General features: G+C 43.7%; 1 protein-coding gene and 1 non-coding gene across 4 annotated transcripts; one reads left to right on the top strand and one right to left on the bottom strand.

The window, feature by feature from the left end:
• Nucleotides 1–77: 77 nt before the first annotated feature.
• On the top strand, nt 78–21866 carry invs (inversin). 3 transcript variants are annotated; one of them, XM_042423375.1, is made up of 19 exons: nt 78–179; nt 754–863; nt 8677–8776; nt 9612–9775; nt 11159–11332; nt 11964–12131; nt 12257–12437; nt 12912–13021; nt 13466–13637; nt 14422–14577; nt 14702–14823; nt 15472–15579; nt 15680–15786; nt 15867–16076; nt 16848–17059; nt 17263–17830; nt 18440–18591; nt 21099–21185; nt 21260–21866. In XM_042423375.1, the coding sequence occupies exons 2-19, from the start codon at nt 861–863 to the stop codon at nt 21373–21375; spliced, it is 2910 nt and encodes a 969-aa protein (XP_042279309.1). In that variant the 5' UTR covers nt 78–179; nt 754–860; the 3' UTR covers nt 21376–21866. The 3 variants fall into 3 exon arrangements, with proteins under 3 accessions (XP_042279309.1, XP_042279307.1, XP_042279308.1); XM_042423373.1 differs by having other exon boundaries at nt 9609–9775; XM_042423374.1 differs by lacking the exon at nt 78–179 and adding an exon at nt 229–454 and having other exon boundaries at nt 9609–9775.
• trnat-ugu lies at nt 20818–20890 on the bottom strand. The gene has a single exon. It is a non-coding gene; the product is annotated as a tRNA-Thr (tRNA).
• Nucleotides 21867–21904: the final 38 nt, after the last annotated feature.

The following is a 21904-nucleotide window of genomic DNA, read 5'->3' as shown; positions in this document are numbered from 1 at the left end:
CGCCAAACGGCCAACCCTGGATGATCTGGAAAACTACAATCATGGCGTTATTATTGTTGCGTTATAATCAGGCAATGGGAGTTGTAGTTTTTTTGTTACTCAGACGGTGGCGATTCAACGGGACGCCTTGGAAGAAAACTTTCTAAAGACTTTAATCTGAGAGAAAAGCAAACAAAACGGTAAATATAACACCAACTAAGAGGTAGTGGAAACAACACTTAATGAGCATACAAGAGCATTAACTTGATTATTCGTTTATACATTGTCACACATTTGTTCCCAGGGCTTCTTTAGTACGCTTATGAATAACTGATTTCTCTTTTACAGGGGCGAGTTGCATCATTTTGCTTCACTTTTTGCAATACTAAGTTCGACCTGTTTTCACCAACAGATGTAGCAGTGCATTTCTATGTGGATCAGCAGAAAGATATCTTGCGGCAGAAAACTTGTCGAGGTTAAAACCTTCAGCTACTGTGATGCTCAACTCTCTCAAAATCTCTGCACATAGGTTCCTCAAAACAGAAATGGTGTAGTGTAGCTGCTGCTTATTTGAACACCACCTCCAAAACTTCAAACCAAAGATTGTAACTCAAAACAAAAAATTGTTGCACCTCATCAGATTAGACGAATCTGTCACTCTGAAGCATCCACCCACTGTCTATAAACAGCACAGTAGCAGTGTTATGCTGGCAGTTAATTGTGTGAACAGGTGGGCTGTTCTCAGGATGTGATTGATCCTCTTTCTCTTCCCAGGCAGGAGCCAGGATCAGGGCAGGTAGGGGACCTGGACGTGCACCCTCACCCATCAAGGATGCACTAAACTGGGGAACATCTGCTGGAGTGTCCCCCTTAACGCAGCTATGGTAAGAATCCAACACACAAAGAGCAGCTATGCAGATTTAATGTCTGTTTATCTGAGTATGCTGTCATAGTCAGTGGTTACTCTAGTGTTTGACCTCTACTGCCGGTTTATATTTCTCTTCGAGGAGTCAAAACCATTTGAGACTACATGTAACAAGCCTAATTGTGTGCCTAATTGTTAAGGAGATTAAGGTGTAATGTTGAATTGAATCCCAGCATTAATATTTTATGGGCTAAAGCTGTCCATAGGGGGTTCACAGTGTGAGAGCAACTCACAGATGGAGACAGAGGAAGATTTCTCTCACTCCCTCCATCTGATATCAGTGGTAAAGTTCTTAGTGCTTGGCATTATAGAACAAAATAAATAACCAAAAAAGTCTTCTTCCAGTATTAATATATATATATATCACTATATCTGCTAAGGTATAAAAAATCACTGGTTGAATTGTCTTATGTGTTTAGTGCATCAGATCGTTTGGTAATGTGAATTCAAACTGGAACAATTTTTTTCTGGTACAATTCTCAAATATTTCAGAAATCTATGTTATTCGTTGGACATCAAACTTGTATATCACAAGTACGAAAAACAATTATGATATGATTATAATGGTTGATGATGACAAATATTAATATATTACTCAGCACTACAGTATATGTTACTACTATAAGTTTACTGGTGTCAAGATCTAAGATTTAAAATTTATTCTGACAGAAATGGTTGATTTATGTGATCATCGCTATGTGTCTCTAAAAAGACAGCAGGACCAAAACTTCAAAACTGTATAAGTTAAAAGAGAATAGACTAGACAGGTGTGATATTTATTGACAAAGTATTTTTTCTCTATACTGGATGTAAAGTAAGAAGTAATCGATGGATATGGCTCTAAGCGTCTGTTTGTTCTGGTTCCTGTTTGCAAAATCCTCATGTAGTCGCCTGCATTCTTAGTGGGCATTGTTTGGGGGTTATTTTCTTTTCTGAAGTGTTTTTTTTGGGGGGGCATTTTTAAAGCCTTCATCAAAGACAGTGGAGAATCGACAGGAAATGAGGGAGAGAGAGATGCAACAAAGGTCCCCAGCTGGACTTGCAGTGGGTACAGTGCAGTTAATGGTCAGCATCTTAGCCCTTAAACTACGAATGGGGATTGTATAATTTTTACAGAAGCTCAGTAGTGTTGAAAATCAAGAGTGAGATATATGAGGCCAAAAGCTAATCTAATCTAATCTATTTGGACTTATTTTCATTACTGATTAATAACTGTTTTTTCTCTTGATTAATTGATTGTTTAGTTTATGAAATATCCGTAAAGATAATGACAGATGCCTATTATAGTTACAAGACCCAAATATCATCAAAATGTGTGCATCATCTGAAAGTCAAAAGACACAAAGGTGTTCAATTTACAACGATATGATAGCAATTCACCACACTTGAGAAGCCTTAACCAGCATATATTGGTGCTTGACTAATAATGATTTTATTGATTAACTGATAATCGAAATTGTTTATATTTTTCTTTGGGGATTGAAGTGCAGTATAATAATGTCTTCTTGCTGTCAGATTCAGCCTTTTGTTACTTTTGTTCTGTCACATGAAATTCAGAAACTTTGTCAGTAGCCTGTGTTGTCTTGTATTCAGCTTCAAGGCAAATCAAGTGATGTATTAGTAGTTATTTTCTTCAGTGTCATACAGGTGTATTCTCTGAAGTAAGCTAACCTTGTCTAAAGATGGGATGCACAGTGTCCTATCACACTATCACTCTATCCTCTCCTCGTTTCACCCTCTCCTCCCTTTTCTGATTTTCTCCATCTTTTTCCATTTCGCATTGCTCCCATTGATTTTTTTGTTTGTTTTTCCAGCTGATTATGTCCCTGTACTCTGATTCGCCGGTGGGCACATTGCTCTCTGCACTTTAATTGGACATTTAATTAGATCACAGTTTTAGTCCAATTAGACTCAGAGGTGTGGGGAAGAGGGGGATGGAGGGCAGAAGAGGAAAAAGTCCCTAAGCTGGTCTCCGTCTCCCTTCTTCGTCTGTCTTTTTCTGTCCGCTTTGCTGTCTCTCTCTCCCCTCCCTCCTGAGGGCTGCTCATTAGTGATATAATGGGATGACACAAAACACACAGCTCCCCTAACTCTCAGAGTGTCTCGAACAGCGCCTTAACCACACAGACAAGGTGAGAAGGGCTGTATCAGCTCGCCGTTGCAGACATTGTGTGCTTGTTTTTCTTTATAAAGTCTTGCGCTCTTCCTCCCTTTTAGTACTGAAGCGATGCAGAGGGTAAGCGAAAGTGTTTTGAGACAGAGCCGGGGCGTTATTAGTGCCTCTGATTAATATCCAGCACCTTCTGACAGTCTGCCAGTCACAGCAACATCGACCAGCCCACACACACACACACATACACACACACACACCACAAACATTAACAACATGCTGGGCAGAACCCTATCGACTTGGTGGAGCGCTCTGGTATGATATCACTACACCTAATGAGACTAAGATAAGCCTCATTACCAGCAGCGCTCGCTCACATGCCAGTCAAATGCAGGGTCGTTCTACACCAGTTTTAGCTCCCCTATGGTTACGCCCTCTTCCCCCTTTTGTTGGCATAGTCCTCACACACAGAGCACCAACTCTGAGTATAAACAACACTGTGCCCCAGCGGACGAAAAACACATGGGTAAATGTAAACACACACGAACACACGCCCAGATGTATGCAGATATGCACACACTTACGCTCAGGTGTAAGTTCTCAGAGGACACAAGTCAATCTCTGTGTCCCCCGAGCATTCACACACACCACCTCCCTCTCTGACTCCCTCCTACCCTCCACCCTCAGGAGAAAGATAGAGAACCAGCCTCTACTGTGTCCCTCACACACACACACACACACACACACACTCATAAATCTCTTCATATCTGCACCGCTGCTTCTTGTCTTCCCTCTCTGTATGTCTGTATATGTGTGTGTGCATGTATAGATGGTGTGTGTGTGTGTGAACGACAGACAGTGGGCTGGGGTGTTTTAGCCACAGGCGTCACTACCTGACCCCCATGGCTGTGAGATTGACAGCTGTGGTCCCGCCTAATTGCATTACTCTCCCAGGTGATTGGCTCACACCCTGGGGGCTCATTTGTCGGGATGCATTGTGGTAATGATGTAAATTAGCAGATCTGCGTGTCACTCAGCCTTCTCCCCCCCTGCTGATTGGCCCCGCTGTGCTCCAGGGCTCGGCCCCCAGCTGAGGGAGCCAGCTCATTGGTCCTTGGGGAACCAGGAAGTCCCCCAGAAATAGGGCTTTACAGATTGGGCATCCCTGTGGGCTGATATTATCCATCCTCCCACCTCTTTACCTGTCAGTCAAAACTCAGGGACTGATCCCTGAAGCCTCTATCTCCTATCAGACACACACACACACACACACACACACACACACACACACACACTCTCACACAGAGACATGTAGGTGGTATAGGCACCTGTAATAGCCCCATGTTGGCTAAGACCCTGAATGCACTCTATTCTAACTGTATAAACTGTTTGAAAATACACTAAAAAGTGTGTGTGTGTGTGTGTGTGTGTGTGTGTGTGTGTGTGTGCTCGTCCAGGATAGAAATAAAGGCCACAGGCTCCGGCTCAGTTCCCCACTGCTTACCCAGCATGCCCTAGCTATGTCCTCTATCAAAACCAGACACCATCACAGTGACAGACAGCTAGAGAAACATATAGACAAACACACTTGTGCACACACATGTGCACACACACTTTGACTCCCTGGTTTCTGTGCCTGTCTGTCTCAATAACATCAATTGAAGTGTTAGTTACAGTAAATGTCTGGTGTGTGTGTGTGTATCAGGTGGCAGCAGTGTGTATGTGCACAGCACTCCTGTAGTGTTGCTGAAAGGTTTCGTGGAAGTGTCTAGATTCTTTGTTAAACTCGCTGTGGTTATATGAGGCAGAATATGAATAAAGACTAAATAATGTCAGCATCAGCATGAATCAATACTTATACAGATGCACAATCACTTGGTCTGGACCTCAGCCCATGATCAATAGTTTACTCTGAGTTATTGTCTTCATATTAACAAGTAGAGTGCTCCCTGAGGAATACGTATGAATGGCTAAATGAGACCACTCCAAACCTCTCAACAGGACCTGGCGTTGTTTTTACAGCCTCCTTTGTTTGAGTTCAGACACTGCATCTCAAAAGCCTTTTTAGCCAAATTTGGATGCACTGTAGGTGTTTCCAAAACACTCAGGCCCTCATGAAACTCTAATTGCCTGCTCTCTGCAATCTGAATGTCCCTCACATCAATTCATGTATTGACGTGTGTCCCTCTTGTCAGTGTTTGGCAAAATTATGATTTTTTTTCCTGCATCTAAGATTATTCATAAATCAATTCATATTTTTTTATTGTAGCAGGTGGGGGACTTTCATATTGACTCCAAAAATGCAAAAAAAAAAGATCAAAATAAGTCAACAAAAGTCAAGGAAAAGTTTTTAATGAGCTCCTGTCATGATTGAAAAGAAGCAGAGTCAATATCATATTGCTTCATTTTTCTCTGTGTAGCAGGATGTTAACATCAGAATCATGATTTTACTTTGTTTGTGGTGCAGCTATGGCATCTTAGTTATTTCTGCATGTGTTAGATATTAGTATTTGCACCACACTTGTGGAACAGCCCTCCTAACCATCTGAGGGCAGCACAGAACCTAGTCTCTTTTTTAAAAAAAAGGCCTTCTATTCAGGAGGGTTTTTTCATATTAAACCTGCAGTGCAGGACTTTTACATATAAATGAACGTCCATTACATTCAAGCCCTTGCCAAACAAGTTCACACAATGCTGATTAAGCCTATCACGGCCAGTTAAATCTCTCTGTATTTCACAGCATATGGAGTTTTTAAATCTCATGTCAGGGGCGACATTCCCATGCTGGCTGTTTGGCCGTTAATTGTGTGGCTCTTCTAGAGTTTCCAAATGTTATCTGACCAAATGGACCAAATTCTGATAGTGAAACGAGTCATTTTGCAGTGGTTGTGTGACACTCAAAACAATTTATCCACCGTTTTACAGCCGCAACAGTAGATTATGGCCAGTGGTGTACTGGCTATAGGGCATACTGTTTTGGGAAAAATCCCGGTGTGCCAGTGGGCCGTCAAAAATATGTTTTTGGGCCTGCGGACCGTCTAACTATGTCAGATTTTACCGGCCATCTCTGTGTGCCTGTCATTCAGGGTGCACATGAGAGCGTGCTGCATGCCTGTGTCAGGCAATCACAGCCATGCGCCACCCTGTACTCTCACTGCCAGAAGGGGGAGACAAAAGTCCCACACTCCAGTTTTAACTATTATCACTATTTATGCCTCTGCGCTGGTGACAGCTGTGGCAGGAGGCAATATGTTTTCGGGTTCTCCGTCTGTCCTTCTGCCTGTACCTCCGTCCCATTCTCGTGAACACAATATCTCAGGAACGCCTTGAGGGAATTTCTTCAACTTTGGTACAAACATCCACCTTGGACTCAAGGATGAACTGATTAGATTTTGGTGGTCAAAGGACAAGGTCACTGTGACCTCATGCCCATCCCATTCTCATGAACGCGATATCTCAGGAACGCATAGAGGGAATTTCATTACATCTTGCACAAATGTCCACTTGGACCTCACAAAACTTGTCTTTGGCCATAACTCAAGAATTCATATGCTAACTATGACAAAGTTTCACAGAAATGTCTAATACAATGAATTGATGACATTTTATATCCAAAAGGTCAAAGGTCAACTTCACTGTGACATCATAATGTTCTGCAAAAACACTTTTCTGCCCATTATTCAACACCATAACTCAGGAACAGAAGGGGAGATTGTGACTATATCTCACATTTGGTCAGATACTGAATTGGTGACACTAATCTTGGGTGCTGTGCTCGTAATTTTATAGATCTTCTGTGCTGCCGGGTTGAAGATGTGTGTGAAGCATCCACATTTTAGAATTTGTAGCTTCTTTGCAGCAACATCCATATCTGAAGCATCATAAACTGTCATGGCTACAACTCTGTGTTCTATCAGAATCAGCTTTATTAGCCGAGCATGTGAACACATAAAAGGAAAACACATGTAATACCTTTTATTAAATTCCTTCAAAGTCTTGACTACAAATATTATATGAGTCTGGACAGACATGGATATAAAATGCCACTTGAGTGGTTGGTGGAGGCATTCAACCACGAGGCAGTATTTCTTTATGTTGTGTGTTCTGTGTTATTAATACTGGAGCATTTTGAGTTTCACTATGAATGAAAAGTGTGGTACAAATTAAATGTATCATTATTATTATTACTATCACACTGTGTGTGTATGCGTGCATGCACGTGCATTACTGACTGAGTAATCGCTGTAAATTGGAGATGTTTAGAGATGCTTGTGGTTGATTCTGGCAAAGTCCCTGTAAAAACTCTCTCATGGAAAATCACTTCCCATGACGTGGCACATGTGCCAAACACACACATACACACACACCTTTAAGTGCTGCATCTACCATCTCTCCCTCTCACCCTCCTTTACCTACTTTGCAGTAAATGTAGTAACCTGTATTAAGTTGCCGCCACTACTTGGCAGAGCGTGAGAAAGCAGCGAGCATGATGGGTAATTGCCATGCTGCACGCAGTGTCTACAGGAGCACTCTTTATGAGGTGACGGCGGGGAGCGAGAGGAGGATGAGAAGGAAGGATGGAGGACACCGGAGTATTCCCTCCTCCCTTCAGATCCCCTCACTTTTCTGACCAAGAGTTTAAAAGTTTTAAGGATTGTGTAATCAATCTGCCTCTATTTTATTGATGATTCCGATCAGATTTTCTCTATCAACAGTTTTTTATATCTCAGTTTTCATAAGTAATGCCTCGGATCTATTTGTGTGACAGTTAATGAAAATGTCTTGGAGAAATCTCAAGATTGTGGCATGGGTTTAGTTTGTGCCTCTAGCGTTTATGTGTTTAGGGGCAATAATTGATTTCTGTGTTGTGCCCCGCAGGGCTTGTCCCACATCTCTAAACACGCACATTCATGCACACACACACACGCACAGGAAAGCATGTTGCAATATTAATGAGACATGAATAAGACATGAAGAGAGACCCCCCTCTTATACGCTCACACCCTCCCCAGCTGCTTCCTGTCTGCAGATTACCCAGCTTTCACTGGGCTCTGGTTAAGTGGGGCCAGGAAGAGATTTAACCCCCTCAGCAGGAGCAGACACACACACACACACGGTGTGCACATACAACCACACACACTCCCTACTGCCAGCAAACATGGGCTTGCTTATTACGATATTGGAAACTATCTGTTTTATTGTGTGGTTGGCTGCTAACGGAGCTTCAGGTGTTTGTAATCTGGACAAAATATGATTGATGTTTAAGGATAATCATTTTATGTCTACTCCTCAATGGTGATCGATATTCACCAACTTAGGCTACAGCAGGAGCATTAACTAGCTGCTTCAGCTTGAGGTGTAATGTAAACTAAATTGACAAAATTTTACTGGTGTCTGTGGAAGTGGCAGTTACCTAATATTTATTTCAATTTTGGGTTTCTGAGAACAATTTTGAGATTCCCAGTAGCCACTTTAACAATCATACTATGCATTAACTCTTTAATTGTGACTGGGTCCATTTGTGAGGTGTACTTAGAGCTAAATAAATGGTATGGAAACCGTCTAGGCTCAGCTTAATGTCACCATATTAAACACTTGATAAGTAAAATGGATGTATGTTGCTGCAAATTGAGTTGTGACCTTCCATCTGTTTGTGTTGTAGGCCTCAGCGACATCTAGCCAGGGACCTGCTTCTCTGGGCTCCCAGGTTCATGCTGCAGCTGTCAACGGAGATAAGAGCGCCCTTCTCAAACTCATCACAGGTAAGAAACCCTAAAAATGATTACAAATTCATTCACTACCACTACCTCAGCTGCATCACACAGGTGAAGCAGACACACAGGAGCGCGTTCAGTTCACATTAATATGTAATACTGTAATGCTTTATTGATTTCTATAAGGACATTTTCTTTGCATCTTCACCATCTGCAGAGAGGTCAGAGCGCAGGGTCAGCTGCAGCAGAGCACCCATGCAGCTGGTAGGATATTAGGGTTTTGCATAGGCAAACTACAGCAGAGCAGGTGCTCGCCAGCATGCAAGCTGGAACCTTGTTCCTGCTGCTAAAGCATAGTCCTCCTTACGCACAGAGGCACCCTTCTTCCAAAGCGCTGGCATTAGCTAAACAATTAACTATGTTGATATTTAAACAGGAATATGCAGAAAATGGAGTCTTACTCAGGCTGTAGAATAGAAATGTGGCAGAAAAATATAGAAGAGCATCAAATTAATTTTGCAAATTAAGCTACTCTTCATAAGGAGGAAACAGGGTCTTTCAGTTTATTAGTGGTACAGTATTTCCTTATGGCCCCCAGCTGCTCCAAATAAATTGATTTATTTATAAAAGTGGAAGTGGAAATTCCCATAAAAGTGAAGCAATGAAAGGTTAAAAGTATAAGGAGTTGCCTTTCAAAAACTGTTTCTAATGTACATCACAAGCCACCTAATTCTACTTTGTTAAAAAAATCAATGCATTTCGACCAAAATCTTATTCTCTGTTTAAGCGCATCCTCAGACTTAAACCCTCAACCTCCCCTTCTACTTGGTTTGTATGTGTTTGTGTGTCTGCCTGTGCATGTGTGCCTGTGTGTATGTAGCAGAGCCTTCACTGCGGGACCGTGAAGACCAGTTTGGCCGGACCCCTTTGATGTACTGTGTGCTGGCTGACCGCCTGGATTGCGCAGAGATTCTGCTGAAGGCCGGAGCCTCGGTCAACAAGACCGACCACAGCCAGCGCACAGCTCTGCACCTCGCTGCACAGAAGGTACGGACTCCACACATACACAGGTGCACACACAAATGCTGATGTGTGGCAGCCCTTCTTTGTGATGAAGGGTATGGTAGAGTATATATTGAATAAAGTTGACCACGTTAATCCACAAAACTGCATAAAAGGATGGATTCAAAAAAGAGGATGGATCTAGTAAAGGTTTGGTGGCAAAAAGAGGGAATTTATGACAGTCCATAAGCTCCAGTGGGAAGCCAGTGCCCCCTAGTGGCTGCAGTTATGGCCTAAGGGCTTCTGGAGAGGAATCTTAACTCAGTTATAATCCTGCCACACAAACATTGACGCTATGAGCATTACTTGCACACATACATACACATTATCAATTATTCTGCATGGAGAAAGTCCCGTTTCACAGCCACTGAAACCTGTGAAAGAAGATAGAAAATTGTTCCAACATTTAGAGGCTTGATGTTCTTTTCACTTCAGTTCAGACTCAGGAACAGTCAGAAGAGACAATGTTAATAGGAACACTTCTTGACAGGGTGGTCTGTTCTCTCTAGAGGGATGGAGCAGGAAAACAGTGGGATGTGCTGCTAATAATATCTCTTTACAACTCACTGGTAGCTTTTTTACAGGAGTATACTGATGCAGGATCATCATATCATTGAAGAAAGAGGGGAGGTAATAGGCTATTGGGGTCCGTGTGTATGTGTGTGTGTGTGTTTGTATGTGTGTGTGTTGGGGGATGATAGTGATGGGAAGCCCTGTCTCTTTGACATCTGATCAATAAGTGGCTGAGACAGGGAGAGAGGCCAGGGATTACCGATCTAATTGGACTGAGAATAGGGAGGATGGGAACACACACACACACACACACACACACACACACACACACACACACACGCTCACAGTCTAGATGCATGCTCACACACGAGATAGATCCGTCAGACTGTGGCGTTGTGGTCACAGGATGGCAAATATACAAAACACACATGTACGCCGTCTCACTCACATAGACATACAACCTGCCGTCCCGCGACAGCTGTTGCGCAATGCATCACCTAGAGGCCCGGTGGTGAGAGGCTTAGACCAAAACTGAGGATGATGATGAAGATGATGATGATGATGATGTGGAGGGGGGCGACAGGCAGAGAGCAGCTGCTCTGCCAGGCCACAGAGCCGCTGTTTACTGTTTAACAGCTCATCACACACGCTGAGCAGAGAGGCAGGAGGAGTGAACGAAGATGGATGACCTGCGGATTGAACCAGACACCGCTAAAAGCCTGGGGAGTCTGTGTGTGTGGGAGTGTGTGTGTCACTGCTGCTGGTCCATGACTAATTTTGAGGTGAATTGCTGATTTCTGAGCTACTTTGTATAGGATACTATCTTACAGGGATCTCTGTGTCTGTGTGTTGCAGGGGAACGTGCGTTTCCTGAAGCTGCTGCTGTCCAGGCGTGCTAACTGGCTGCAGAAAGATTTAGAAGAGATGACCCCGCTCCACCTGGCCACCCGACACCCCTCTCCAAAAGCCCTCGCCCTGCTGCTCAAACACATCGGACCCGGAGAGGTTGACACACAGGACAAGAACAAGGTATTACAGTACAGATACAGACACACAAAAAAGGAGTCAGAAGCTTGTTTGTCTTTACAACTGCTCATAGTTTGTCCTCAATCAGAAACCAGCCAGTCTGGGCGTCTAACCAATAACCTGCAAAGAGATAACTGACTGACTGAAGATAGTTTGTTACAAGCAGCAGGAATTTGAGGTCATACACACATAAACACACTCACATAGCAGTGAACGATTTTAACAATCTGCGGCTTTGTCCTGTGTTCTGCTGATAAGACCACAAACACACAGTCTCCTCTGTCTGCTGGAGCTGATGTGTATCTGACATCAGTAGTTAGTTTTGTAATAATCCAATATGCATCATCGTGTCAGATGACAGTGGTTTCAGCAAATCTCAGAATAGCTCAGTAGCCGTCATGAAGGCAGTATCTGGGTTACAATCACAGCTTCCCGCTGGATCTTCAATATGAGCTTTGTGTAGCACGCAGCCCTCATATTTCCTGGCCATGTCATAGTGGAGTAATTTTTTTAACGTTAATGGAAACCTCAAATCTGGTGCTACAACAGCCTCCTCTGTTTTCGACTCCATTCATCATCTTGGTCTCTCTTTTCATATCCCTCTCTCTCTCGGGCATGCTTTCTCTTTTTACAGCAAACTGCTCTTCACTGGTCAGCGTTTTATAACCGACCAGAACATGTGCGCCTTCTGATCAAGCACGATTCCAACATCGGCATCCCCGACAGCGAGGGCAAGATCCCTCTGCACTGGGCCGCACACAGTCAGGAGCCCAGCGCCACACAGACTGTCCGCTGTATACTGGTACACACCAGCGTTCACACACACAAGTGATCTGTCATTATCATCCTCCATCATTACCCTTCAGTCTACATCTTTTTCTTTAATCTGTCTTGTGTGTGTGTGTGTGTGTGTGTGTGTGTGTGTAGGAGGCAGCTCCCACAGAGTCCCTCTTGAACTGGCAGGACTATGAGGGTCGGACACCCCTGCACTTCGCCGTTGCCGACGGTAACGAGGCAGTGGTGGAGGTGCTGACGTCTTACGAGGGCTGTAATGTGACAGCTTATGATAACCTCTTCAGGACGCCGCTACACTGGGCTGCTCTGCTCGGTGAGTGGACACACCTCCCGCATGTGACATGTTGCTGTCTGACTGACTGCTATACATTGAAAATAAAAGATTTCCATGTGCAAATTATGTCCACTTCCCCCAAAAACAATATTCTTATGAAAAAATGTTTTACACTGGCTAGCTGTTTATAGTCTGTGTCGTAATCAAGTTAAAGCCAAATAGTATCAGTTATTACCCACATGATAAGAAGATGTTTTATGTATTTTCTTTAGGTTTATGGCTTTCACAAGTTGTTTTTATCACACCATACAAAGACAAGTTCTATAGTGACACTTGAATTATGTCAACTTGGAGAACTGGACTCCTGATCTGTTAACAGTTTGTAAAGCAAACTGAAAAAGCATAAAAGTGCCTTTGAAGGACAGTATGGACAGTATAGTTTGAGCAGTTGTCCCAGCTGCTTACATCCTTTTCATTCATCTGTCACCCAACACATCTACGTGTGTTTTTCAGGCCACGCCAGAATCGTCCACCTGCTGTTGGAGAGAAATACGTCGGGCACAATTCCCTCCGATAGCCAAGGAGCGACACCTCTGCACTATGGAGCTCAAAGCAACAATGCTGTGAGTCATAAAGTTGGAAAACCTGATGAGTCAGCACCATGCAACTCCACCCAAAATACAATATTGTTGACAATGAAATAAAGCTGTTTGTTTCTATATGTTTTGATACTTAAACTGAAGTTCAAAGTTCATTCTTGACCTTGGAAAAAGCAAGATATTTTAAGATTTTATAGCTTGATTGTTCAGTATGTGGGATCCAAAGCTTCTAATAGCCTTTGAAAGAAGGTTAAATTATGGTTAATTAGAAATTTGGGACTGTAATGTTATTGTTCTACTTACATCATTTGACTTGAAGTTGTTTTACTGATGATGATATTGGTTTGCTGGAATTACAATGTTGCCTTGTTAAATAGACTTGCACATCTTTAGTGTCTTTCTATCTCTAAAACCAAACAAAACTTAAAGTAATTGTTTGTCTGTGTATATGTGTGTGTGTGTGTGTAGGAGACAGTGGGTGTGTTTCTGTCCCACCCGTCGGTGAAGGATGAACCCGATCTGGAGGGGAGGACGGCCTTCATGTGGGCCGCTGGGAAGGGCAGTGATGATGTCATCCGCACGATGCTGGCCCTCACGCCTCACATTGACATCAACATGGCGGACAAGTACGGAGGCACCGGTGAGCGCCTGTGAAACAAGAGGAGGAACCAAGGCTCCTCTAAACTGCTTCGACCCATATCCATCCCCACCTGTGATGACATAAATGCCCTGGACACCTTTACACTTGTTCTGTTGGTTTTTTCTGCTGCTTGTTTTAGGCTAGGGATGATGATGTCACAGGGGATTCCCCCTAAGGTGCTAGAGAGACTGCGAGACTGAGGGAGAGAGGGAAGTGATACTGTCAGCAAAATTAGTGTGCGCTCGCTGAATAGACTCCCACCACTGCCAGCACTGTCCTCTGACACACACACATGCGGACACACATGACTTACTGCCACACTCTGACCCCCCAGGGCTGTTAGGACATATGATCTCCATGGCGATAGCCCTTCTGCTCAGTTGGGTGGCCATTGTTTATGCATGCATAACATGCGACGGTTGACTCATGCTAATGAGACGGTGTGAAGGGCAGTGCAGCTGACTGGTGCCCAGATCCCTTCCATGCACTTGACTCTAGTCTGTACTGTCTGGGGACTGGAGAGAGACAAGGAGGGGGGGGGGGGGTAGCCACGACAAGGCTTAAGTGTGTTGCTCCTCATTAAATTTCTCTATCTGTTTAACCCTCCACTGACCAGGCTTTAGCCAGAGCCCAGAGAGGAGCAGCAGTTGAGGGGGATGAATGAACAAAGACAAGGCAGGCGAGGGAGGAGCAATTGTCCTGAGGGTGTTTATTGCCCAGTTAGACATCTTGTATTCTTATCTGGGATAATTTTCTTTGTGTGTGTGTGTGTGTGTTCAAACAGCACTGCATGCGGCCTCCCTGTCAGGCCATGTGAGCACAGTGAAGCTGCTGTTGGAGAGAGGAGCCATGGTCGATTCTCTGGATGTGATGAAACACACGCCACTGTTTCGCGCCTGTGAGATGGGACACAGGGATGTTATACTCACACTCATCAAAGGTGGGTGTCAGTGGTACTATATACATTATGGTCCATGGTCTAGGTAGGAGAGGATTTGACTGTTGCACACTGTAAGTCTTGTAACTTAAATGCTTCAACTGAAGTCTAAATGTATTGAATAAAGGTTCTGCACGTGTGGACCTGGTAGACGTGGATGGTCACACTGCTTTGCACTGGGCAGCTCTGGGAGGGAATGCTGAAGTCTGCCAGATACTAATGGAGAATGGGATTAGTCCCAATGTACAGGTACATACAGCATAAACACACGTCATGGTGGTGCAACACTAAAGGAGTAGTTCAGAAATTTTCAGTGGCTTGTTGTAGTCATACTCCTCTATCAAATACCCAGGTTTCTTTTTCTGAGTCATCTATCCCTTTATATTTTACTGGACATGCAACTACAGCTGTCAAGCCACAATCTTCATTCAGCACACAAAAAGCACTTAAAGGATAGGTTCATCATTTTTCAAGTCTGTCTTAAAACAACAGTCAGGTGCCCCTTTGAACACTGAAAGAGGATTTCCTCACTGTAATCATTCTTCCTGTTCATACTGACTATGCGAAGATCCAATCCAAATACACTTACAATAGTGTAAGTGCTGTTGGAGGTTCTTCTATACCTTAGTTCTTCATCTGTATATTCATCGTGACAATAAATACAACTGCATTTAAAAAAATAAACACAAGAACATCTAATTTGTAATGATAGACTGCTGTAGTATCATGTTAGCTTTGACTACACTATTGAGGAATGTAGATTTTGTCCCTAATTAATTGCTTAAGAAATAGTTGGAAAGCTGGAGCTGCAAGTCCACGATGTATCAAAGGACAGATGACTTTAGAAATGAAACCTTCTTGTGTACTTCATGATAATATTTGACTACTGTTGTGCAGGACCAGGCAGGACGCACTCCTCTGCAGTGTGCTGCTTATGGAGGCTACATCACCTGCATGGCTGTGCTCATGGAGAACAATGCTGATCCAAACATACAGGACAAGGAGGTAAGAATCCTCTCATGTGTCCACACATGTCTCCATATTATTTGAGCTTTCCAAACACAATTGCAGCGTGATTAGGTGCTCTTTCTTTATTGGTGCACAGGGGCGGACTGCTCTCCACTGGTCATGCAACAATGGCTATCTGGATGCTGTGAAGCTGCTTCTCGGCTACAACGCCTTTCCTAACCACATGGAGCACACTGAGGAGAGGTGAGGATAGAGCTAGTAATGACTGGGGGATCGACAGTAAAGTGAATCTATGAATGACACTTTGTGTTTGTGTCGTGCAGGTACACACCGCTTGACTATGCTCTGCTAGGGGGGCACAGTGAGGTGACTCAGTTCATGCTGGAACACGGCGCTCTGTCCATAGCAGCCATCCAGGACATCGCCGCTGCCTCCATCCAGGCTGTCTACAAGGGCTACACCGTCCGCAAGGCCTTCAGGGAGAGAAAGCAGCTCCTCATGAGACACGAGCAACTGCGCAAGGATGCAGCCAAGTGAGAGATGAGCTCATACACTCAAACAGTTCAGACACATGCGCATATTTACATATTTGTGTGCCTAGACTTACACAGAGCCACACAATCCTTCATTCCTGTTTCTGTCTTCATTATCAGTCTCTGTCGTCTTCTTCTTCTCGCCCATATAGAAACAGTCACACTCGCTCCATATCTATCTTTCTTTCTGTCATCCCTGCACACATATACATCTTCTTCCTGTCTTTTTCTTTGGGCTTGTTCTCCTTTTGTCATTTGCTTACCAGTCTCACCTCTCACTCTCTTATATGACAAGAGTTTGAGAAGCTAATTTGTTTTAAACGGGCACATTGACTTCAACTTTTGTTTTTACTTTGAATTTCAAGCAGGCAGTTTCATTGAGATAAAGGTTTTGTGTTTTTCCACAGTAACCTATGTGAATATTAATCTGTTGAATAACAAAGCTGTGCCCAGATGCACAACACTTTTAAACACACCACAACTAAAAACAACAGGGGTCACCAGATACCTGTAGTGTAGTATCTTGATATGAATAAAATAGTGCCCCAGTTTAAAAATGTTATAATAAATACTAAATACTAAAAGCAGATTAGATGTTATGAGTAGATGGCTCATTTCTGCAGTAATCCACCATCAAATTTCCTTCAAAACATGTCTGTACATCTAAAACAAGTGTTCATACTTGAGTTTCTCCATCTGGGCCTCGGCTGTTCATGTGTTTTTCAGACAAACCTGTCACGTTATGGTTCTACTGCTTTTCTTTGTGTTCAGGAAGCGAGAGGAAGAACAGCGGAGAAGAGAGGCCGTGCAGCGAGTCTCTGTGGCCACTGCAGAGAAACGAAAGGTCTCTGTGGCGAGAGCAGAGCAGGAGAAACTCTCCTTAGTGAACATTATAGAGGACTTATCCATGAATGACTCAGTGGTGGAAACAAAGAAATCATCCAAACCTGAACGCACCAAGAGCAAAGAGGAGAGACACAAAGGTACAAACAGACGGAAACCCTTGAAGATGTAATGATCCACTTCCAGCTGGAATTGTGAACAATAATGTGTTGACAGTTATGACATTGTGTTAGTTTTCGATTTAGATTTGAACACTATCATAAAAGACCAAGTGGACAACATAATGTCTTTTCTATATCAAGTATCTCATGTATTAAATTGTCTTTTAACTTCACGCCGCCAGGCCACAAGAGCAGATCCTCCAGAAGAAGTAAAGCATCTGAACCACATGAGGTTCCTGATGCTCCAAACCGCCACTGTCATGTGCCCTGTGACACTACACCCTGTGCTCCCCAGACCACCAGGCTGAAGGAACTACTCTCTCCCACCAGCTGCAACCAACCACCCACCCTCAAACCCAGACCCCCCTCCACACCCAAAGTCAGGGAACAACCTTCCACAAGCATCTCCAGCATGGACCAAACTGACACAATTACCAGAGAATGCATCCCTCTAAAAAAGAGAGACGCTCACACGACTGTGCAGACTGCCCCCGGCAAGACTGATGCCCTCACCTCTGCACAAAAGCACAGAAACCACAAGGAGCAGACTTCAGAAAAGGCCGCTACCAAAGATCAAACTCACACTCCCTCATTAAGAAGGAGTTCATCCTCGGACCGCAGAAGCCCTTCACGAAAAACTCAGGCTGCCGCACACGCACCAATCCCAAAGCGCACACACAGAGGACAGGACAAAGAGCAGCGCAGGAGAAGAAACGAGGCTGCACGGATCATCCAGAGAGCTTGGCGAAGGCGAGTTTATGTTTTTGTTCTTGATTGTGCTTGTGTTTGTACCTGGAGGGGTGTTCAGTAGCCGAAGCTTCTCGGTCTACGGGACATTAGCAGTGCCATGTGGTGCCCACATGTGCCCTCTCTCACATACATGCCATCTCTCCGGTAACACCACCCCACCCCCCCTCCCCAATCTATGGTCTGGATGCCATCAACACTTTAGCAGTGGGGGGGAGAGCGTGGGAGATGAGTGGGACAAGGAGTCAGGGGATAGACGGGCTATAATCTAGAGCTTTCATACTGGTTTAACAAGAGGCTAAAAGTTCAGCCGTGCTGCTGTAATAGCTACCAGGAGCTTCTCTTTACTTTCCTCTGCCTCTTACACACTGTGTTTCTCTTAGAGCCTGCCAGTCCGCCGCAGGAGGCCCTCTGTTTCCATTCAGCTTCACAATTATATTCTGAATGTGCTGCCTATTAACTGCCTTGAATAAAGTCTGTTTACTTTGTTTATGCTTAGTGAGTATTAGTGTGAGGAGTTGCCAGCTTTTAGACCTTTGAACGCTGTCTGAGATTTTTTTTTATTGAACAGTATGCGTGTGTATGCGCTTGCATGGGGACGTGTGTCTGCAGGTTCCACGCACGCAGACGGAGAGAAGCCAAGGCCTGCGAAGAGGTGGAGTCAAGCGATTTAAACCTCACCCCTAATAGGAAGAAGATGGAAATACGAGCGCCCCCCGCCAAACCAGCAGCGAGTAAGAGCTCTGTGCTACAAAGCATCTATGGTGAGATAATTCACATACTGCCCAAAACATGCTTTTTTTTGTTTTCCTGATCACATTTTTTCATATTTATGTATAAAACGACGACAAACCAGAAAACAAAGGTATGGTCACATTTGATTTCAGTCCAAAAAACTGCCCTGCAACTAAAAAAGGATATGATTTCACAGCAATGAGGACATAAATTAACATTGAGCTAAGCAATAACACACACTGTAAACAGTTTTTAAGAGCGATGCTGCAGTTTGTTGTATGGTAGTGTAATATCGTACTAATCAGGGAGATGACACACTGCTAGAATAAAGAAAAACAGTACATCCCTGTGTCCACTGGCCGACCGTGCACATTCACAGGTCAGTCACAGGTCATGAGTCTACCAGAGCCGACTGGAGTTCACAACAAAAGAGGAAACACATTCTTGAATTCACAAGTTGCGTAGGGAGACTGATCAAATATTTGTAGATACCGATGCTAATGGAAACCCACTTTAACGGTAAACCAACAGTAAATCACTTATTTCAGGGTGATTTTCATGCCTTTATTAATGATTTGACAGTAGAGAGATGGCGGGAAATGAGGGGAGAGAGAGATAGGGAATGACGTACAGAAAGGTTCCCAGCCGGACTCAAACCAGTGATGTTGCTGTTCATGGTCTGCGCTTTAAACCACTACACCACCGGGGCACCCCAATCAATAACTTATGGTTGAAAACAGCTGCACTGTTCTCCAAAAGCTGAGACTTTGACGCATATTGCATGTCTGGTCAAACCCAAATCAAAGATGAAAGTAGCTGCTGACCTCTCTGATTATGACCAGAGGTGCAGCATGCTTTAAAGCTGCAACCAACTTTAAAGCATGCTGAACTTTAAGAGCAGTGCAGCATCATCATCAGTAGCTGTGGCAGTTTTCTGCCCTGCATGATTCAGTGTTGTTTACTGTTTGAGATGGGCGTCTTTCCATTTTAATTGAAACCGTAGCTCTTGAATTACATGAAAACCCTGACATTGGAAACAGAGATTTTTTAGGATCAAAGCGAGAAGCTGGAAATCAAAATGCTTGTCATGTTGGTGTAGAACACGCTGTAAGTGACTAATGCTGGGAACAGGAAGCCGTGTAAATGTCCGGGTGATGCTTCAATCCACATACCAGGACAGTATCAGCCTGGTTGCCTGTTTGGACCCTCTGGTAGGGTTTCACCCCCACAGACAGGCCTGACCTTCATCACACATCACCAGGTGATGATGGGAAAACGGGCAGAAACCTTGCCGCGCCAAAACATACAAGCGTGTACGCCGTCTCCGCTAACAGACAGATAGACACCCCCCGCCCTCTTCGCTCTGACCCAACCTTCTGACGTGGTATTCCCCTCCCCCATCTCACCTCTCTCTCTCTCCCTCTCTCTCTCCTTCTCTCTCTCTGACAGTCCTGGCACTGTGAAAAGTTCAGAGCTGTCAGGGGGAATGTCAGACAACTGCGTAGAGCTATCTGCTCAACACACACACACACACACACACAAACCCCCCACACGGTGCCACACACACACACATTCACGAGACTCATTCTTTCACTCCCTCACCTTTTTTTTTTTTTTTTCAAGAAGTAGACACACATTTGACACACAACTCTGAACTGGGTCACGCACTGCTCTGTTAATCATTGTAAACCTTTATTTAATGTCTGTGAATTATTTTATCTCAAATGTATCTCTAATATCTGTTTTCATCTCTGCAGCGACAACGTGGAAAGAGATTAATCTATTTGTGCATCACTGATAACAAAACTAAGTGTCAAAGAACTGTTGTATGCAAGTTTGATTTGCTGACTAAAAAAAACCCCACAGCGCTGGAGTAGTTATAATTCATAAAAACACAAAAAAATCTAATTATTTATTCACATTGTAACACCTGACAATCACACACACTGTACATGCAAAGGCAGAGGGGTGAAACCTAAATGTTCCAGTCTCTCTTCATAACATAAAACAGGAAAATTATTCCAAAACCACCTTTTCAACCATTTTGAAATTGCACTCTGATGTGATAAACTTAAAACTTGCAGGAATATTGTAGGACGATCCATCAAACTCTTAAAACAAAACAGTAAAAACCATCTTTAACTACTTCTTGTGGAATAGATCTGAGTGTCTTTAATCAACAGAAAGTAGTTCCTTAAGAAACTTTTTAAAAATAATTCAAGTTTGAATATTTAGAATAATGAGAAACAATTGGTAGGCCCCAGCGAGGATTGAACTCGCGACCCCTGGTTTACAAGACCAGTGCTCTAACCACTGAGCTATAGGGCCTTTGTTGATTACATTGTCATCAGATAGCTATTTGATGACTACACCCTGGACAATCATGGGTGTGGAACCTATCAACCAGTTAAAGGAGCATCCTGCACTTTGTAACGTAGCACCAGCTGGTTGACTTAAGAAACTGTTTACGTGTTCTCATTGACTGTTAATCTAAATAGAGATATCATCATAACGTTTTGTTTTTACCGTCATTCAGGCAACTCTATGGCCAGACGCGGGCGTTCACTCCGGGGCTCTCAGTCTCAGCTGCTCCTGGACATGCCTTTACGCACCCAGAGCCAGTGTAAGTTCATGCACACACACACTTTTTACTGTGTGTAAGTATTTTTAGGATAAATGTATGTGCTTATTTTACAGTGAGCGGTATCGACTGCGTGCACCTGACTGAAGCCATGAATCAAGCCAAGCAGTACTCTTACCACCTGAGACCACATAGCGCTGGACAGGGGACCAGAGGCCGAGGAAAACATTGAAGCTACACATACACACACATACACCTTATGTTCTTTGATGTTTTCTCAGCTGGCTGGCAGCCTTACCTCTATAGAATTACTATACACATTGTTCGCTCAATGTGCCAAGCTTTCTAAAATTAAGCCATATGACATCAGAGCCGTGACCTCACAGGGTGGGGTTAAGTCTACAGAGATGGTGTGTGTAAAAGATAACCTTTCATCCATTGTGGAAGGAACACATACACACTCCATCTCCCTCGTTCTCCGTAGCCTCTCGCACACACACTGAGATAACCTTTCCTCCTGTTGTGGAGAATGAGGCAGTCTATCAACAGCCGGTCATACCGATAGCCCACCTGCAGCCACGGACACACACACACACACACACACACATACAGTTACTCTCTACACATCAGTTTGGTCTCTAAGTGCTTTCCCTCTCAAGAGAAAAATGTATTTCTAAACTATGCTCTGTTTTTACTTTTAATATGCATTTGCACAACAATCATTATTGTGTAATTTTAGAATTACACCTCAATGTTTATTG

Source organism: Thunnus maccoyii, chromosome 10 (genome assembly GCF_910596095.1).
Source record: "Thunnus maccoyii chromosome 10, fThuMac1.1, whole genome shotgun sequence".
NCBI classification, from domain to species: domain Eukaryota; kingdom Metazoa; phylum Chordata; class Actinopteri; order Scombriformes; family Scombridae; genus Thunnus; species Thunnus maccoyii.
This window is presented reverse-complemented; position numbering and strand designations above follow the sequence as displayed.